General features: G+C 41.2%; 1 protein-coding gene across 1 annotated transcript; it reads left to right on the forward strand.

The window, feature by feature from the left end:
- The first annotated feature begins 380 nt into the window (after window positions 1-380).
- LOC145594182 (uncharacterized) lies at window positions 381-3,619 on the forward strand. The gene is made up of 3 exons (XM_081650516.1): window positions 381-1,527; window positions 1,857-2,549; window positions 2,829-3,619. The coding sequence occupies exons 1-3, from the start codon at window positions 381-383 to the stop codon at window positions 3,617-3,619; spliced, it is 2,631 nt and encodes an 876-aa protein (XP_081506642.1).
- Window positions 3,620-19,292: the final 15,673 nt, after the last annotated feature.

The raw sequence follows: 19,292 nt of genomic DNA on the forward strand, positions 1-19,292 counted from the left end.
GAAAGAGTGATTTGTTTTAATGGCGTATAACAAAGTACAGCACCTGCTGTGCAAATATGGCTAAGAGTAGCTGTAAAGTCCCTCGAGTAGGGTTTTGAGAGAGTTTCCCCTGTTAGGGTTTTGTGACGAGTTTTTCAGCGATTTTCCTTGTATTGACATCGATTTTCCCAGAATTTTGATTAGAATTGTTCTTTATTCCTTGTGTGTGTGATACCTTCTCCTTATGGCGAACGAATTGCTGCGTGACTGGGAGAAATTGAAACTTACCGAGGACGAAACTTTGGTGATTGGAGGATCAACTGCGGGGATAACTAATGATAATCATAAGATTCGACTGGACCTTTCCCTTGTGGGGAAGATGTTAACAAATAAACCTTACAATGCAAGACAACGTTGCGGTTCGAAGTGTGGAGACAAATCTTTTTGTCTTTCAATTTTTCAATGAAGAAGACAAGAACAGAGTCTTAGAAGGGAGACCTTGGTCTTTTGATAATCAGATGCTGCTGCTGAAACCTATTGATGGAGAGGAACAACCCTCGGACATTAATTTTGATAAGTCACTCTTTTGGATTCGATTTCTTGATGTCCCTTTTGGACGGCGAAACGCTACCTTTGCTAGAGAAGTTGGGAATGCAATTGGAGAATTCTTGGATTTCGATGACTCGGACCCGATTGGCTGGGAGGAATTTATGAGAGTGAAAGTAATGATCGATGTCACTAAACCTCTGCGGCGTGGTGTTATGGTGGCTACCAATGCTACTTCAACCAAGTGGATTGGTTTTAAATATGAACGTTTGGGGGATTTTTGCTACTTTTGTGGTAGATTGGGGCACTTGGATAAAGATTGTCTTGAGCAAGAGAAGGTTGAGGGGGAAGAAGCGCTTGTATTTCAATATGGCCCTTTTCTTGCAGCTTCCCCTCATCAAAAAGCAAGAGTGTCAATGGTTGACAAGGAGAAAGAAAGGGAGTGGGTGGAATCATTAGCTAACCGCAAGCAAGTTCAGAGAGTATCTTACAACAACCCAAGTGCTATTAGACTTGGACCCCCTAGTGCAGCTCGAAAACTCAATTTCTCGTCTCCTGGAATTATGTCACTTGTCCTAAAGACCAGAGAAGCATCTTTAAGAGCCGTAGTGGATGAGTTAAGCAACAAAGTGGTGTTAAGGGCTGAGGCATTAAGTAGTTCGAATGAGACAGGGAAGGTGGAGCCAACAAAAATTAGTGGTGCTGATGGGGTGAGTGGGGTTGGAGAAGAGAAGGAGAGTGAAGCTAGAAATATTACGAAAGGGAGGGAGAATGGGGGTGCGAAAAAATACTGGAAGAGAGTTGGAAATGGGGACAGAGGAGAGGGAGCAGGGGACTTTATGGATACCTCGGAGAGTGGCAGTGTAGTGATGTCAGGAAAAAAGAGGGGGGCAGACTTCTTAAGTACTAAGTCTGGGGACATTTTTCTAGGTGGTGAGGGGAAAAGAACAAAATTGGGGAGCTCAGAAGCTATCTCTATGGCTGGTAAGGAAGGACAGGAGGGTAAGCAAGGGAATGTAACTCAGGACCACATAAGCAAGGAGGGCTTTATACTCCAAGTAGCGGGTGTTGGACAAAACCAACCCCGCGAAGAGAAATGAATCTTGTGTGCTGGAACTGTCGAGGGGCGGGCAAACCTTGATCAGTTAATGCATTGCGTAGGTGGTGCCTTAAATTTGCCCCGGACTTTTCGGAGACGAAAATCAATAAAGGTGAGTCCGAAAATTTAAAAAACCGTTTTGGTTTTGATTCTGCTATTGGAGTTCGTAGTATAGTGTTGTCGGGGGGTTTGTGTTTGTATTGGAATAAAGACAAGTTGGATTTTATTTTAGTCTCGCTTTCGAATAATCACATTTGTGGGGACATTGTTAATGTTGATGGTGCTAAGTGGCATTTTGTGGGTTTATATGGATGGCCGAAAACGGCAAATAAGCAAAAAACTTGGCAGCTCCTTCGTCTATTATGTGATGATTTCTCTGGACCTTTGCTTGTGGGAGGGGATTTTAAAGAAATTTTGAGCTATGATGAAAAGGAGGGTGGAGCAAACAACGAAAGGAGAGCTATTGCCGACTTTAGAGAGTCTCTTAGGGACTGTAATCTTCATGATCTTGGTTGTATTGGTAACCTTTTCACTTGGGAAAGGGGTCTCACTGAGCAGACCATCATACGTGAGCGCCTTGATCGATTTTGTTGCAATGATTCTTGGCGTACTATGTTTCCAGATGCAGAGGTCGAAAATTTGGTGAGATTTAAATCGGACCATTCTCCGATTTTGTTGAGGGTGCAGTGTGCAAAAAAAAAAAAGAAAAAGGGGAAGAAATCTCTAAGGTTCGAAACAGCATGGCTCTTAGATGCATCATGTGAGAAGGCAGTTAAAGAAGCATGGAGTGGTAATGCTGGGGCTTTGACAGAGGCTAAACTTGAGCTCACTCTGAATGCTCTGAAGCGCTGGAGTGGTACCAAGTTTACAGACCTTGACAATAAAATTGAGGAGGTTGAGAAGAACTTGAAAGAAGCTGAAGACGGTGATAGGTCTGCTGGAAACATCGAGCGCTGCTTGGAGTTGTAGAAAAAGTTGGATGATCTCTTTGAAAAGCAAGAGGCGTACTGGTACCTTAGATCAAGAGCGTCTAAAATAAGGGATGGAGATCGTAACACAAAATATTTCCACCACAAGCCATCACAAAGAAGAAGCCGTAATGAGATAAGAGGGTTGTTTGATACTACAGGGAAATGGTGCACGGATGAAGAGGAGATCGAGAAAATTGTTGAGCTTTTTTACACTAACCTTTTCGATTCTACAGGTCCATCCTTTGAGGAGTGTGAAAAAGTCTTTGCGGCTGTTTCCCCATGCATCAGCTCGCATGATAATGAGCTTTTGCTCAAACCGTGCTCTAAAGAGGAAGTGTTTGCTGCTGTCTGTTCTATGCATCATTGCAAGGCCGCGGGACCCGATAGTTTACATGCCATATTTTACCAAAAATTTTGGCATGTGGTTGGTGGTGCTGTTTATGAGAGAGTTAATCAAATCCTTAGTGGATCGGTGTCCCCAAAGTCTGTGAACAACACCAACATTGTCCTCATTCCTAAGGTGAAGGCCCCCACCTCTATGACAGAGTTCAGACCAATTGCACTTTGCAATGTTATCTATAAAATTGCCTCTAAGGTAATTGTTATTCGCCTAAAGGAGATTCTTCTGAAGGTTATATCAGATAATCAGAGTGCTTTTGTCCCGGGGAGATTGATTACTGATAATGCTCTAATTGCCATGGAGCTTTTCCATACTATGAAGAAGAGAAGTACGAGTAGGAAGGGCACGGTTGCTATGAAGCTTGACATGAGCAAGGCTTACGATAGAGTTGAGTGGTTTTTTCTGGAAAAATTGCTTATTCGAATGGGTTTTGCCGAGCATTGGGTAAAGGTGGTGATGAGCTGTGTTTCATCTGTTTCTTATTCTTTTATCATCAATCGTAGTGTTTGTGGTAATGTTGTTCCTTCAAGGGGCCTCAGACAGGGGGACCCCCTCTCTCCATACCTTTTTATCATTATTGCGGATGCGTTTTCTGCTTTGATAAAAAAAGGCTTCGGATCATAGACAGGTCCACAGGGCGGGTGCTAGTAGGAATGGCCCGAAAATTTCTCACCTCTTTTTTGCAGACGATAGTCTTCTTTTTGCTAGAGCCAACCGAGTGGAATGCTCACAGATAGTTGATATACTCAACACATATGAAGCAGCTTCCGGGCAGAAAATTAATTATGATAAATCGGAGGTCTCTTTTAGCAAAGGGGTATGTGAATCGAGGCAGGAAGAGTTGATTGACTTGTTGGGAATGAGATTGGTGAATGAGCATGAGAAGTACTTGGGTATTCCTACGATTTTGGGATGATCGAAAAAGATGGTTTTTGCTGCATTGAAAGATAGAATCTGGAAGAAGTTGAATGGGTGGAAGGAGAAATTAATGTCAAGGGCCGCAAAGGAAGTGTTGGTAAAATCTGTCATACAAGCCATCCCTACTTATCTTATAGGAGTTTATAAAATTCCCAAAATTGTGATTGATGAAATAAAATCCATGGTTGCAAAATTTTGGTGGGGGCACACGAATCTTCGCCGTAAGGTTCATTGGCTTAGTTGGGATCGATTGTGTCAACCAAAGTGTTTAGGTGGACTCGGATTTAAAGATATGACTGTCTTCAATGATGCTTTACTTGGCAAGCAAGCTTGGCGTCTTATCACAGCTCCGGACTCTTTATTTGGCCGTGTGATGAAAGGGAAGTACTACCCACATTGTGATTTTTTGAATGCCTCGTTGGGGTTAAATGGTAGTTTTTCATGGCGTAGTATTTGGGGCGCCAAGGCACTTGTGAAGGAGGGGCTTATATGGCGAGTTGGTGATGGCAGTAAGATCGATATTTACTCTGATCCGTGGGTTGCAGATGCTCAGGGGAAATTTATTGTTTCCCGAAGGGTTGAGGGCCTAAATTTGGTGCGTGATATCATTGATGGGGAGAGAAAGGAATGGAAGTATGACATTATTGCTGCAAATTTCAACGAGCGCGACATTGCCTACATTATGCAAATTCCCATCAGCATTCGTGAGTCTAAGGATATTCTAATGTGGGCTTTTTCTCATGATGGAGTTTACTTTGTCAAAACATCCTACCTCTTAGGTAAGTCTTGCAATCTTGAAAATTTTCATGACACTTGGGTGCTGATTTGGAGCCTTGACACTATCCCTAAGGTCAAGCAATATTTGTGGCGTGCTTGCACTAATTCCCTTCCCACTCGAGAGCTCTTGAACTACAGACATATGGCTAAAATAAACACTTGCCCCTGGTGCTGTTCGGAGTGTGAAACCATGTTTCACGCTTTCTTCTCGTGTGCAGCAGTCAGTGACATTTGGAGGGAAATGGAGTGTGAGGCCTTGGTTCCCACTGATCCAAAGGAAGAGTTCAAGGAAATGTTGGTGCGGTGGCATAAATTAGACTCCAAGAAATGTTTGAAAGGTGTAGCTTTGTTATGGTTCTTATGGAGTAGACGGAATGATAAAGTGTTCAATGCCAAAGATGTGCCTCATCTGGTTATTAAAGACAGGGTGCTGCGCCTAATTGATGATTGCACCAAATATTGTACGAAAATATATGGTGGGGTGGGTGTGAAAAAGAGCAGAAGTGCTAAAGTTTGGAGCCCTCCCCCGACTGATTTTGTGAAGATCAATTGTGATGCTAGTCTTCGAGATGAGGGGTGGATTAGTCTGGGAGTTGTGGCTAGAAACGAAAGAGGGGAAGTGCTATTCGCAGGCACTAGAAGAACTAGAGGGGGCTGGCCACCTGAGATTGCCGAATGCAAGGCAATCCTTTTTGGATTGAAGTTAGCTTGCAGATATGGTGTAGTGCGTGTGATCATGGAGTCAGATAGCCAAGTCGTCATCAACCGTCTGTCAAAGGCAGTGACTTTTTTCTCTGATCTTGATTCTGTTTTAGATGATGTAATATATGCTAGCAAGTTCCTGGAGTATGTGTCTTGGTCTCATGTTCGTCGAGATGGGAATTCTGTCGCCCATTCTCTTGCTAGGATAGTACCTTTTAGCTTTGAGCAAGTTTGGGAGAACTTTTGTCCCCCTGAGATTGCTCCTTATGTATTGATGGACAATTTGTCCAAATCTTAATTAATGGTACTACTAGCTTTCCCTCAAAAAAAAAAAAAAAAAGTACAGCACCTGTTATGATCTACTGTGAAAGGAGTGTGATTAGAGAGTTTTCAAGCTATGTTTTGCCAAATTTGGTATGATTGGTACTGCTGTATATTAGTGTAGAGGCTGCTGTAAATATGATTTTATTTTGGCATGTTCTCTCTTAAATTTTAAGTCCAAAATTGTGTTATATGATGCCTAATGAGTGTATGTATATGCTCTAATTTTTATTTCGTATTTGAAGCATGTTTGGTTGGGTTTTTATGATGATTATTAGACTTGTATGTTGTTGTCCTGTTATGGTTGTTTTATGAAATGATAGTTTAGATTTTTTGTTTAATTAAATAATTTTATGTAATTTTTTTTGTAAGTATTATATATTTATTTGAAATTATATTTTAAATAGGAGATGATTGAATTTTTAGGTGTTTGAATATGTGTGGGTTGTAATTGTATTGTTGACGTCGTAATGCTTTAGAGAAGGATAACACTGTCTTTAGCAGCACTTTGCCAAGAGTTGTGAATGCACTTAATTGTTGAATTTCGATAATTAATTATATTCCCAAACTCAGACGATACCTTTTGTGTTTTATTAAGTTTAAGTGTGTTTTGAAAGGGAGTTTCCATTGAATTTAAGAAATATGATTATCTTATGCAGTTTGAATTGAGTGTAAGGCCATTTTTGGCTTATGTGTAGATTTCTGAGTGAAATATATTATACTAAGTATTTTAAGTGATTTTTGAATTGCGTGTGGGGCCATAGTCGGGTGTGAGGCCGAGATGCTTCTCGATGGTTAATGAACATGCTAACTACCTGGATTGCAAGTCTTAGGTAGCTCAACCTGGGTTAATTGTTATCGTCTGGGGGTGTGTAAGACCTTATAGGCATCTACCCATAACCGGGAGTTGGCCAATCTTATCTATGAGATGACCGGGGGTTCGTCCTGACAAATCTTAGGAAGTGGATTGTGAGGCCACTAGCATTCCCTCCATGCCAGTTCTACTATTTTGAAGGTTTTGTGTTTGAAATTTTTATACTATTAAATTATTACTTATTTGAAGTTTATATATTATGATTGAAATTGAGTGATTTAATGTCGATATTCCTGTTTTAAATTTATTTGAAATATTTTATTGTGTTTATGGTTTGATGGTTTTAAATGATTTCATTCGAGTTTTCAAGTTGTTTGTGGTTGTGGTTTCTTTCTGTTAATTTAAGTATAAAATCTTCTATTTCTTATTTGAGGAAGAACTGCTAGTTGCTCCCAACTGATCGTGGAACGTTGTTATAATTTGCAGGTATCATTTGTTTATTTGATCTCTGTGACGATGGGTTGGGGATTGAGAGTTTAGAACCTAACTTTTAGGCTTGTAAGCCTTTATTGTTTGTTGCTTTTTTAATACCTTGAATTTGCATTGGTTTAGTTTGGCTAATAAGGGTTGTTCTGCCCTTGGCTTTTGAATGTAATTGATTTGCCTAAGTTTAAGTTAATTTGTTATTTTCTTGTTTTCACATAGTTTGTGCTTAGCTTAAACAACTTAATTTGGATGTTGTGAATGATTTAAATTTGACTTTTAGACCTAGGTTAAGCTTGACTTTTCTAATCGAAGTTAAGTAGCCTCCCGTTCAAGCGTAATTCCGCTAACGCTTCCAGTTCCAAAAGGACGAGGTGTTACAGTTTATGTGATGATTTCCTGATGATAGTTGTTCTGATGATGTTCTGATGATGATTTTATCTGCCTGCTACTGTTATGCTTTTCTATCCGTCTTACTAATTTTCTACTGTTATGCTGTAATGCTGCTGATTTGCTCTTTTTGTCTTCTAGTTTTGTCTGGAAGTTACTAACAATTTTCTTTGTATATAGTTTTCTTTATTTCTTTTTTCTCTCATCCGGCTATGATTGTCCTGCATCTATATTAGAGATTTATTTGGTGATTCTTATATTCACTCTTTATTCTTCGCTAAGCATGGATTATCCGGTGAGACCTTTTCTTTTTAATTTCTTTCTTTTATTTTCTTGATTGCTTAGAATAGGATTAGTCTAGGGAAGTTGAATGGTTTGAGGATGTATGTGTTTAACACCTAGCATGTTTGGGATCTTTTGGTGTTGTTGCCATTAAGATCACTTGTATTTTGATTGGGACTTATGTGTTACATGTGCATTCTTGTTCTTTCCTTCATTTCTCGCTTCTCCTATTTCTTTGTTTTTCACCTTTTTCCTTTATTTTTCTTTCTTTTATCTTTATTTTGTTTTGTTTATAGTTTTGAGGCTTTTTCTTTTTCTTCAATTCTCTTTTATGATTTGGACTTCATATCACTCAACTTTTGCCTTTGAATGATTTACTTCCTAAATAATAGAGTTTTGCTCATTTTGAGATTATGTTCGGTTGATTTAAGAAATAATTTATGCTAAGGTAGTTGGTTAGAACTAGCTAACATGATCATGAAACCGGATTGTACTTGATTGTGGCATGTTGGTAGTTGCTCTATATGGTTGATTTGATGCTAATAGTGAGTTTTTGCTACATCCGTGTGAGATTCTTTGTTTTTAAGCATTCTATCTATATTTGCATGAGCGGCATGGATCCTTGACTTTTGCAAACCTAATCTTGAAACCTGACTCATAGTTCTTGAATCCGAGACCGAACCATTTAAGGAGGACAAAGGCATATTTTCGGGGTGGTATTTTTCTATTTCTAGGATAGTATTCTTCATTTTTGTTGTTTTTGGGTTTACATTTGCCTTCTTGGTAACCATTTGAGCCTTTTCCTTTCTTTTCAAGCCACATTCTTAGCTTCTTGAGCCTTTTGTTTCTTTTCGTTCCATTTTTTGTTTTTGTGAAGCAATTGATCATATGTTAGAGTTGTGGTGTATAAGTTTGGTTATTGGTTTTTGTGAAGTAAGTTCGTGTTTTGTGTATATTTTGTGAATTATAGCAAGTGAATAAAAGAAAAAGCCGTCCAAATTCTAAGAAAAAGGCAAGGACAATGGAAATGCAAAGTTCAAAAGCCGTCCAAAGTTATAAGAGGCAAGGATAAGGTGAAATGAAAACTTTAAAAAATAAAAAAAGTGAAAAATGAAAAATGAAAATCCTAAAATATTTTGATGTATACTTTTCTCCTTCTAAGCATTGAGGACAATGCTTCATTTTAGCTTGGGGGAGAAGGATTTACGCTTTTGTGTATATGTTTGTGATTTATAGCTTTGAATAAGCTTGGGGGTATAAGGTCTATGTATTTTTGTTTGGTTTAGTGATCGACCACTTGATTGTGATCCTGAGAATTGGCCATTCTTTTGCTTCATTGATTAGGAAAAAACCACCAATTTTAAATTTTAGCCTACCTACACCCTTTCTCGCCCTTACATTACAACCTTAGGGAACGACCTTTTGACCTAAGTAGTTGAGTCACTCATCGGAGGAGACGAATGTGAGTTTTAGGATAGGGAAAGGGGATGCAAAAGTCAAGATGTCGAGTAGCCTATAATTTTCCTTTTTCTGGTTCCTTCGAGGAATCATTAGGACGCTCACTAGAGGTCGATTTGAAGCTAGTAGGGAGAACGCGGTAAGAACGAACGGGATGAAAGTGGAGTGTGATACTTACTTCTCTATGATTAGCATGTTTTATATTTTATCAACCTTGGATATCTTGAAATGTGCTCACCTCTATTTATTTGAGAAAGTTTGTCATTCATTTAAATCGTAGTCATGAGGAAAAAGTCCAACTCGTAGAATTTTATATTTTTCTCTTCTCTTTTGTTTTGATTTTGCCTTTTTGTTTTGCCTCGTGTTTTCTGTATGAGAGTTGTAAGTCAAACTCTTAGGACACCCTTACGAGACCTCTCTTGTCCTCATAGGCGACTTTGGGGTTTAAGGGCTTGTTGTAGCTAAAAACAACTGTGATTCCTACGACAGTGAGTCTTAGTGTACATTCCCATCTTGAGTCTTTCTTTTTCGTTTAGAATAAGTTTTTCATCCTTTTCTTTCTTGGTTTGTTTTGCTCGAGGACGAGCAAAAGTTTAGCTTGGGGGAATTTGATGAGTGTCATTTATGGCACTCATTTAGCTTCTTTTAGGATGAAATTCATACCATTTTATAGCTCTTTTCTTTAGTTTTCCTTAGTTTTGTCCTTTATTTCTTTAGTTTGTGCTTTCCTTGGTTAATTTTCTTTTATGGTGTATTTTTTTGTTTGTTTCCGTGTATTTTCAAGTTATGATCTGATAAGTGACTTTTATGTCACTTTTATGGTGTTTATTGAGTCGTTTTCCGCTTTATTTTCCAATAAATTAGGCCATTTTGTTCTTTATTTCTTTTATTTGCTTATTCGCGTCGTTATCTTTATTTTGAGTATTTTTGCATTTTTATTAGGTTTTAGCTTATTTTTGTAGTTTTAGTTAATAATTTCCCGCTTCTCTCGTTTTATTTATTTTCTTTTAGTTTCTAGTTTGTTTTATTTTATTTTATTTTATTTCATTTAATTTTATTATTTCTTTAGTTTTAGCATTTTATTTTTCTTTATTTATTTTGTTTTGTTTTATTTTATTTTATTTCCGATTACCTTCGTGTTTGGTTTTGTTTGTAGGAACGTTCGGGTCGAGACTTGGTTATAATCAAAGTCTTGTTCGAAAGTCCAAGGTCAAATGTTCTAACGAGCAAAGTCAAACTCCCTCACTCCCTTGCCAAAATGCAAAGCTGCTGCCCCTTTTTTCTGCCACATTATCATACACCACACAACCACCTAACCTACACCACAAACCAACCACCCCTGCTCTCTGCTTTCCTCAACACTACCAACTGCAACAGCAACAAACACAACACCAACAACGCCAACAGCAACGAACACAACCACTACAGCCACCACACCCAGACCACCTCCAATCACCACCACACAACTCCCTGCTCACGCAAACCACAACATCACTCCCCTGCTTTCCCTCTCCTTTTCTCACAATTATCAGCAACAACAACTCAACATAATCACACCGACACCACGCAACACCAGCAGCAAGGCTGCCTAGCCGCAACTCACACCAGTAGCGCTTATCCCAGCATCACCACCGCAACAATCACTCCAGCAGCACCGAATAAGAAAAACCGCGTCAATCAAACTCAAATCCGCAACAATTGCATTCCCCAAGCTACCCAGACCACCGCGACAGCGCAACCCTGTCAGAAGGCGCACGCAATTGGAATCTAGAAACAGAATCAAAACAGTAGCATTGGTGCGAGCTCTGCGCGACGTCTTCGCGGGCGCGCATTTCTGGGTTCATATTGAACCATATCACGAGCTTCGCACATGATAATTAATGAGATCGAACGGTTGATATTGAAGGTGAAGGACGATGCTTGATGATTACCGTGTGTATGGGATGATATCTGGGCATGACCAGATCACAAGAAGATGCTGATATGTTGCAGAAAGAGGACATGTCGGCCTGCCGGAATCTAACACGTGGCAACAGAAACTCGACACTTGGCACAAAAGGTTGTGCATGGGTGAAAGCCACCTGTCAAGGTAGATTACTATAAATAAGTAGGTAAGACCTCATTAATGAGGACATTAATTACTCTCTCTCTAATCTCTCTCTACCTTCTCTCTCTTACTTATCTTCTCTTCTCAAACACTTTATGACTTTATCATCAGAGTGGTTATCCCCGGATCACCCCGGGGTTAGCTAACTTCTTCTCATTGTGTAGGTTCTCAGCTTGCCGATAGGGGTATCAGAATCTCAGGTCCAAGTTCCTGGAGGAGTCGGGATCAGACAGAAACAATTTGGCGCTAGAAGGAGGGGACAGTTGATCACTTCTATCGCCTAAGAACCTCACACAAAATATATATACAACAACAATAATCATGGCCGGAAACAATTTTAACAATGGAATACCAGTAGGACAAGCCCAGGTGGAGATAGTAGATGAAACCCATACCCTAGAGGGTAATCAGTTCCATATGCCGATAACCCCCCCTACAGGAGGAAGGGAGGCAGAGGATCCTATGGCGGCATTTACTCCAGATGAATTGGAAACAGCCGCAAGGGTGATGAGTGCAATGAGTAAGAAGAGAAAGGAGGCTGAGGCGACACGGGCTGAAAGAGAAGCTGCCCAGGCCGACAGAGGAACATCGCACCGTCACCAGGAGGAACAACACAATCAGCTGGAGAACTCGTCAAGGAGACCCCGATATGAGTCGTCAGTAAGGACGCATACAACATCACGGCAGGATGAGCAATCCTCGAGTCGTGTTGTGAGTACCAGAACTCAGCAGCAAAGAAGCTCGCAAGTAGTAGGTCAAGCAGTACGCACGGTAGTGCAGTTAAGGGCATCCCCATTTGCCCAGCACATCTTAGATCAACCAATGGAGAAGGTGAAAATGCCGACTTGTAGATATGATGGAAGAGGGGATCCGGCAAGATTCATAACGTCTTATGAGGGACACATGATGCTGTACACAAACTCATATGCAGTTTGGTGTAAGGTCTTTCCGACAACTTTGATTGGGGCTGCAGCCGATTGGTTTAACAACCTTGAAGTTGGATCAGTAGATAGCTTTGAAAGACTGACTGAGATGTTTGTAGGGCAATATGTCAGTAATAGCGTGAGGCAGAGAACCTCTGGAGAATTGATGGCCGTGGAGTAGAAACCAGATGAATCTTTGAGGGATTACATCAGGAGATTTAACAATGAAGCAAACACTATTCCGAAGTTACAACAGGAGATAGCCGTGATGGCTTTGATGAATGGGTTAGTTGATTCGGATTTCAAAAGGTATCTTACAAGGAAGAGTCTGCCGACATTGGCGGCAGCGTTCAGCAAAGCTCATGATTAGATAAAGAGCGAAGAGCTGTTGAAGACGAGTAGTAGGCATATGGTGGCTGGAAAGGGGCAGAGTCAAAATGAGGGGACCTCGTTTGGAGGGAGCAGGCCGAGAGCTCCTGCCCCAGGAAGGGGAGGAGGAAGTCGGCAAGATATCAGACCGACAAGACTGCCAATGAGATACAGCACTTACACCCCCCTGAATACGCCAAGGGCTGCAATCTTCTCAGTGAATCAGAACAGAGAAGATTGGTCAAGGCCGATTCCCATGAAAGCAAGGTCGAGGGACGTGAAGAAGTACTGTATGTCCATAGGGATGTGGGGCATTATACGGAAGAATGTACCCAATTGAAGGACAACATTGAGGAGTTGATCAGGAAAGGGCACCTAACACAATACCGGTTGAATACCGGCAGGAGGCAGCAGATAGAAGCGAGGCCCGAAAAGACACAGGGGAGGATAGTCCGACAAGGAGATGCAGGGGTACCGCCGTTATCTACAGGGAGAGTGGATGTGATAACGGGGGGGCCGATTCATGGAGGGACGATTAGTGGAGCGAAGAAGCATTTAGCGGAGCACCGTCATCTAGTTTGTGCTTTAGATGTAGATAATCGTCCTCGGCCGGCATCAATACCACAAGTTGTATTTACGGAAGAAGATGCACGAGGTGTAGTGTTCCCACATGATGATCCGTTAGTCCTGATAACCAAGATCAATGGGGCTGACATCAAAAGAGTGCTGGTGGATGGAGGTAGTTCACCGAACGTGTTGTTTATGCAGGCTTTTACCGAAATGAATATAGGAAGGCAATACTTGAAACCGGTATCATACCCTGTGATCGGTTTTAATGGGTCGACAGTGAGGCCAGAAGGGAGCATTGTGTTGCCTGTAAGGATGGGTGATGGACCACAAGCGAGGGATGTGATGGCAGAGTTTTTGGTGGTAGGTGTCAAGTCGGCTTACAACGCAATTATCGGCAGACCGATAATTCATGACATGCAGGCTGTTGTATCAACGTACCATTTGGCAATAGCCTATGTATCAAACTTGGGAGCTGTGGAAAAGGTGTATGGAGGTCAGGTTATGTCGAAAGCCTGTTATGTAACCGCTTTGAAGAACCCAGTTGGTAATGCCGCAGTTCCATGCAACCCAGCAAGGGAAGGTGAGCCGACAGTGCAAGATTTGACAATGAAAAACTTTGATGCAAGACCTGAAGAAACACCAAGGCCGTTACCGGGCGGAGAAACCGTCCAAGTTGAATTGCAGCTAGGTAACCCCAGTAGAACAGTGAAAGTTGGAGCAGATATGGATGTGGAGACCAGGTATAACCTGATAAGTTTATTGCGCGAGAACGCCGACGTCTTTGCGTTCTCGGCCAGTGAGATGCCAGGCATACATCCTGAGGTAATGGAACATAAGCTGAATGTTGATAGAAAGTTTAGGCCGGTAAGGCAAAAGAAGCGTAATTTCTCGACTGAGAAGATAGAAGCGATCCAGGCCGAGGTGAATAAGCTCTTGGAAGCAGGGTTTATAGAACCCTGTACATATCCCGAATGGTTGGCAAATGTAGTAACGGTGAGGAAGCCGACAGGGAAATGGCGAATGTGTGTGGATTTTACAGATTTGAATAAAGCTTGCCCTAAGGATTGCTACCCATTACCTCGGATAGATAGGCTGGTAGATTCGACCTCTGGTCATGCCATGCTTAGTTTTCTGGATGCATTCTCAGGATATCATCAGGTCAGCATGCATAAGGCCGACAGAAATAAAACGGCCTTTATAACAGATGTAGGTGTGTATTGTTATAAGGCAATGCCCTTTGGGTTGAAAAATGCAGGGGCAACCTATCAGAAGTTGGTGGATAAAATTTTTGAGAAACAGAAAGGGCGGAATGTTGAGGTGTATGTGGATGATATGATAGTAAAGAGTAAGAACAAAGAAGACCATATAGCCGATCTGAGGGAGACATTCGAAACCTTGAGAAAATATCAAATGAAGTTGAATCCAGAGAAGTGTGTTTTTGGGGTGAGATTAGGGAAGTTTTTAGGTTTCATGGTTAGTGAACGGGGGATAGATGCAAATCCCGATAAGGTGAATGAGGTGCTTCAAATGAAACAACCAAAAACCATCCGTGATATACAGAGGTTAACGGGCAGGATGGCAGGGCTAACAAGATTTATCAGCAAATCAGCTGATAAAGCACTCCCGTTTTTTATGGTGCTGAGAAAGAATAAGGCATTTGAGTGGGGAAAAGAACAAAGTGATGCCTTAGAAGTAGTGAGGAATCATCATAAATCTCTTCCCACAATTGCCAGGCCTGAGAAGGGAGAAGTGTTACAATTATACATCTCAGCATCACCAAAAACAATAGCTGTCGTTTTATTGGTAGAAAGGAAGAGACAACAACAACCGATTTACTTTGTCAGCCATGTCTTGAATGCGGCAGAACGCAGATATCCAGTTATAGAGAAGATGGCTTTAGCTGTACTGGTAGCAGCCAGGAAGTTAAGACCTTACTTTGATGCACATCCGATAGAAGTACTCACCAATCATCCCCTGGAGAAGTTACTGCGAAAAATGGATACGTCTGGTGGACTACTGACATGGGCAGTAGAGTTATCGGAGTATGAAATAAGTTACAAGCCTAGGACGTCAATTAAGGCTCAAGCATTATCAGATTTTATTGTTGAAACCACATACACAGATGAAGAAGAGGAGTTGGGAACATGGCAGGTATCAGTTGATGGATCAGCCACAGCAACGGGGGCAGGGGCTGGAATTGTGATAACGGCTCCCGATGGAAAAATGTTTGAATACGCCATGAAATTTAAGTTCAGGGCAACAAATAATGAGGCCGAATATGAAGCTGCAGTAGCTGGAATGCAGCTGTCAATAGCGGCAAAGGCAAAACGGCTAGTTTTGACAACTGATTCTCAGCTGGTATCGAGCCAGTTCAGTGGGGAGTACGAAACTCGAGAGCTAGCAATGGTGAAGTATTTGGAGAAGATGAAGCAGTTGGCAGCTCAGTTGCAATACTTTGAGATCAAACTGGTTCCGAGATTGAAAAATGCTCAAGCAGATGCATTGGCAAGATTGGCAAGTTCAAGCTTCAATAACTTGGAAAGAACAGTTATGGTTGAGATTTTAAAGCAGAGAAGCATAGATGAGATACCGGCGGATGTCAATTGTGTTGAAGTGGAGGATCAGTGGTATGATAAAATACTGGCATACATCGTTCATGGTGTAGGGCCAACAGATAAAGGGGAGCTGAGAAGGTTACAGAAGGACAGTGTGTGGTTCGTTATGTACCAAGGCCAGTTATACAAAAGGGGGTTTTCACTGCCGTTGCAAAGGTGCATAACAGATCTTGAATCCGCAAGATTAATAGAAGAATTGCATGAGGGAAGTTGTGGTAATCACCTTTGAGCAAGAGCTTTGTCCAGAGAGGCAATGAGAAGGGGATATTACTGGCCGACAATGAACGCAGATGCAAAGGCTTATGTTAAAAAATGTGAAAAGTGCCAACGGTTTGCCCCAGTTATCAACTTGCCCCCGAACGATCTAACTCCGATACTGAACCCAATCCCTTTTGCCCAGTGGGGAATGGATATAGTAGGCCCATTCCCATCAGCCACAGGCGGAAGAAAATATCTGATAGTGGGAATTGATTACTTCACCAAGTGGATAGAGGCAGAACCAGTAACGAAGATAACGGCATCGGAGGTGAAAAAGTTTATATGGAAAAACATCTTCACGAGGTTCGGGTTGCCGATGGCGATGGTTTTTGATCATGGAACTCAATTTGACTGTAAGCCAGTCAAAGATCTCTTAATGATGTATAAGGTAAAATTTGCTTATGCAGCAGTATGCCACCCATAGTCTAACGGCCAGGCAGAAGCAGCAAATAAGCAGATAATAACGGCAATTAAGAAAAAGATCGAAGACGCAAAAGGTTTATGGGCAGATTTGATACCAGAAATATTATGGGCCAACAGGACAACGATGAGAGAAGCCACAGGTGAATCCCCTTATACTCTGGTTTTTGGAACGGAGGCAGTCATACCAGCAGAAGTCGGGTTGTCGACATTCCGGATTCAGCATTACTGTGCAGATCAAAATGATTTACTCCTACGGCAACAGTTAGATTTCTTGCCAGAACTAAGAGAAAAAGCAGCAGTTAAATCAGCTGTCTTTAAAGAAAGAATGTCACGGGCCTACAACAGAAGAGTATCACATAGGCCGTTAAGTAAAGGACATCTAGTATTACGAAGAACCGCAGCAACCGGTAAGGGTAATGAAGATGGGAAGCTGACTGCAAATTGGGAAGGGCCTTATCGAATAAGAGATGTCATCATCCAAGGGTCATTTTATCTAGAAACCCCGGATGGGACACCTCTAAAAAATGTATGGAACTCGGCTGTATTGAAAAAATACTATGTGTAATGAACAAATCCTTATTTTTTGAAACTGATATCAAAAAGATATCGGTAATGAATGAAGAAGTATTCAGACAATGCGCATTGAAATAGGCCTCCTCGATTTAACAGAACATTGTTAAGTGGGATGGACAGCTAAAACCGCTTCCATGAAGATAACAGTTATACAACCTGATCAGTTGAAATTGTTTCTTTCTGATCCCGACTCCTCCAGGAACTTGGACCTGAGATTCTGATACCCCTATCGGCAAGCGGAGAACCTACACAATGAGAAGAAGTTAGCTAACCCCAGGGTGATCCGGGGATAACCACTCCGATGATAAAGTCAGAAAGTTTTTGAGAAGAGAAGATAAGTAAGAGAGAGAAGGTAGAGAGAGATTAGAGAGAGAGAGTAATTAATGTCCTCATTAATCAGGTCTTACCTACTTATTTATAGTAATCTACCTTGACAGGTGGCTTTCACCCATGCACAACCTTTTGTGCCAAGTGTCGAGTTTCTGTTGCCACGTGTTAGATTCCGGCAGGCCGACATGTCCTCTTTCTGCAACATATCAGCATCTTCTTGTGATATGGTCATGCCCATATATCATCCCATACAATTAGCCCCCCAAGTGAGGACGTATGATCATTCATCATCGTGCTCAGTTAATCATGGGAGACAAGCTGAACCTAACAAAACAAACTTTGGGTTCCACATCTCATTCTTCAGACTCCTCAAACAATTGGAAATTTTATTGTAACAACGTTTCTTGTACTTTATCAAGTACTGCTTACTAACAAAGTTTCATTACTAATCTTGCCGTTTTCATAATTCATTTTAACCGCTTGGCCTGTATCCAGACAGATTAACTTCTACATATTCATATATTTTTAAGCTCTATGTTCTTTTGCTGAGGAGTGTTATGTTAAGTTGCTACTTGTAGTACTTTTATTACTATTTATGTAAGAGGATAACAGTTATACGTTAACTCGTGAGGTTGCTGGTTCAAAATATAAATACCGGCCAAATCAATTCGAGTATACACCGACATGAGGCGTAGCTCAGAAAATGATCGCCGAGAGGGTACCTAACTGGCTAAAACAACACAGCAGTAGGTGACCAGTGTTATAATCTGAACCAGCAACAACCGTTCGCTTTTATGTTCGCAGCTCAGTGTGCATAGCTCTAACGTGAACTATGTACACTGGGGGGGACAAGGAATGATATGGCGTTCATATGCGTTGTGTATGCGTTGTGATATCCATAGTATGCTGATAAGTTTTTAAAGTATGCTGGTAATTTTTATATGCAATTTCTCGAGCCAGGTTTTAGATCTGGTATCTTCGGAAGCTGGCGTCTTTAAAAAGGTTTTTAACTGGAACTTTTCGGATTTCAGACAAGGCATTAGGTAAGTAACCATTTTTTGCAATTTTTTATGCGCTGAAAACTAGCAAGGCGAGGCAACATGATTATCATAACCTTGTTTAAAAACAGGCAAACTAGAAAATGATAAGTAAAGAACAACACAGTTATGATAAAAGTGTAGAATTTTAAAGGCAATCGGCAGACAGTAAAAACAAAAATAAGTTTACACGACAGATAAAATTAACAACCGACATGCATCACCACAAAAGAGGGGTATATGCCGATAAAACAGCACTGCCAAAACATGTTCATACATACAAAAGACAATAAAAGAGTTACGGCTGATAAGGCACAATGATACAAGACCCACAAGAGGATGTCGGTGATGACTGCCCGCCCCTTCAAGATTGAGCATTCTCAGGCACTGGGGAATCCAAAATGCTGGGATTGCTGGGGCCGTCATCAACGGTTGGCGCCAGGTTATACAAGTCCTCATCAGAAAATTGTTGCGCCTCAAAGCCAGAAGGGATCTTGTAGGCTTCCTCGCCGAAAGCCTTTTCAATTTTTGCCCAATACATCTCTGAGCAGCGGTCCAACCTCCATCAAAACGATCTTGGAGTTTGGAGCAAAACTCATCAGAGGCTAGATAACGGCCGACCGCTCTCCGACGGATACCAGGTTTGTCGGCTTCCATTTTTTGAACCTTTTCTTCAAGGCTCTTAATTTTAATCCTAGCATCCCGGAGATCTTTTTCAACTGAGGGAAGCCGTTCAACAGCTGGGAAGGAATGCAAAGTAGTAAGAAAATGGCGGAATTTTGATCTAAAAAAGGGGAAGTTGAATGGCCAATTGAAGTGAAAGGCGGTTCAGAGATCCGACGGCTAATAATTGGCAAACTTTTTCAAAAACCAACGGCAGGATTTGTGACACGTGTAAAAATTTTCCCGCCCAAGAAAAAAAAAAAAAAAAAAAGAGGGGGAAAAGA

The sequence above is a fragment of the Chenopodium album genome, chromosome 19 (genome assembly GCF_948465745.1).
Source record: "Chenopodium album chromosome 19, dcCheAlbu1.1, whole genome shotgun sequence".
Classification (NCBI taxonomy): Eukaryota; Viridiplantae; Streptophyta; class Magnoliopsida; order Caryophyllales; family Amaranthaceae; genus Chenopodium; species Chenopodium album.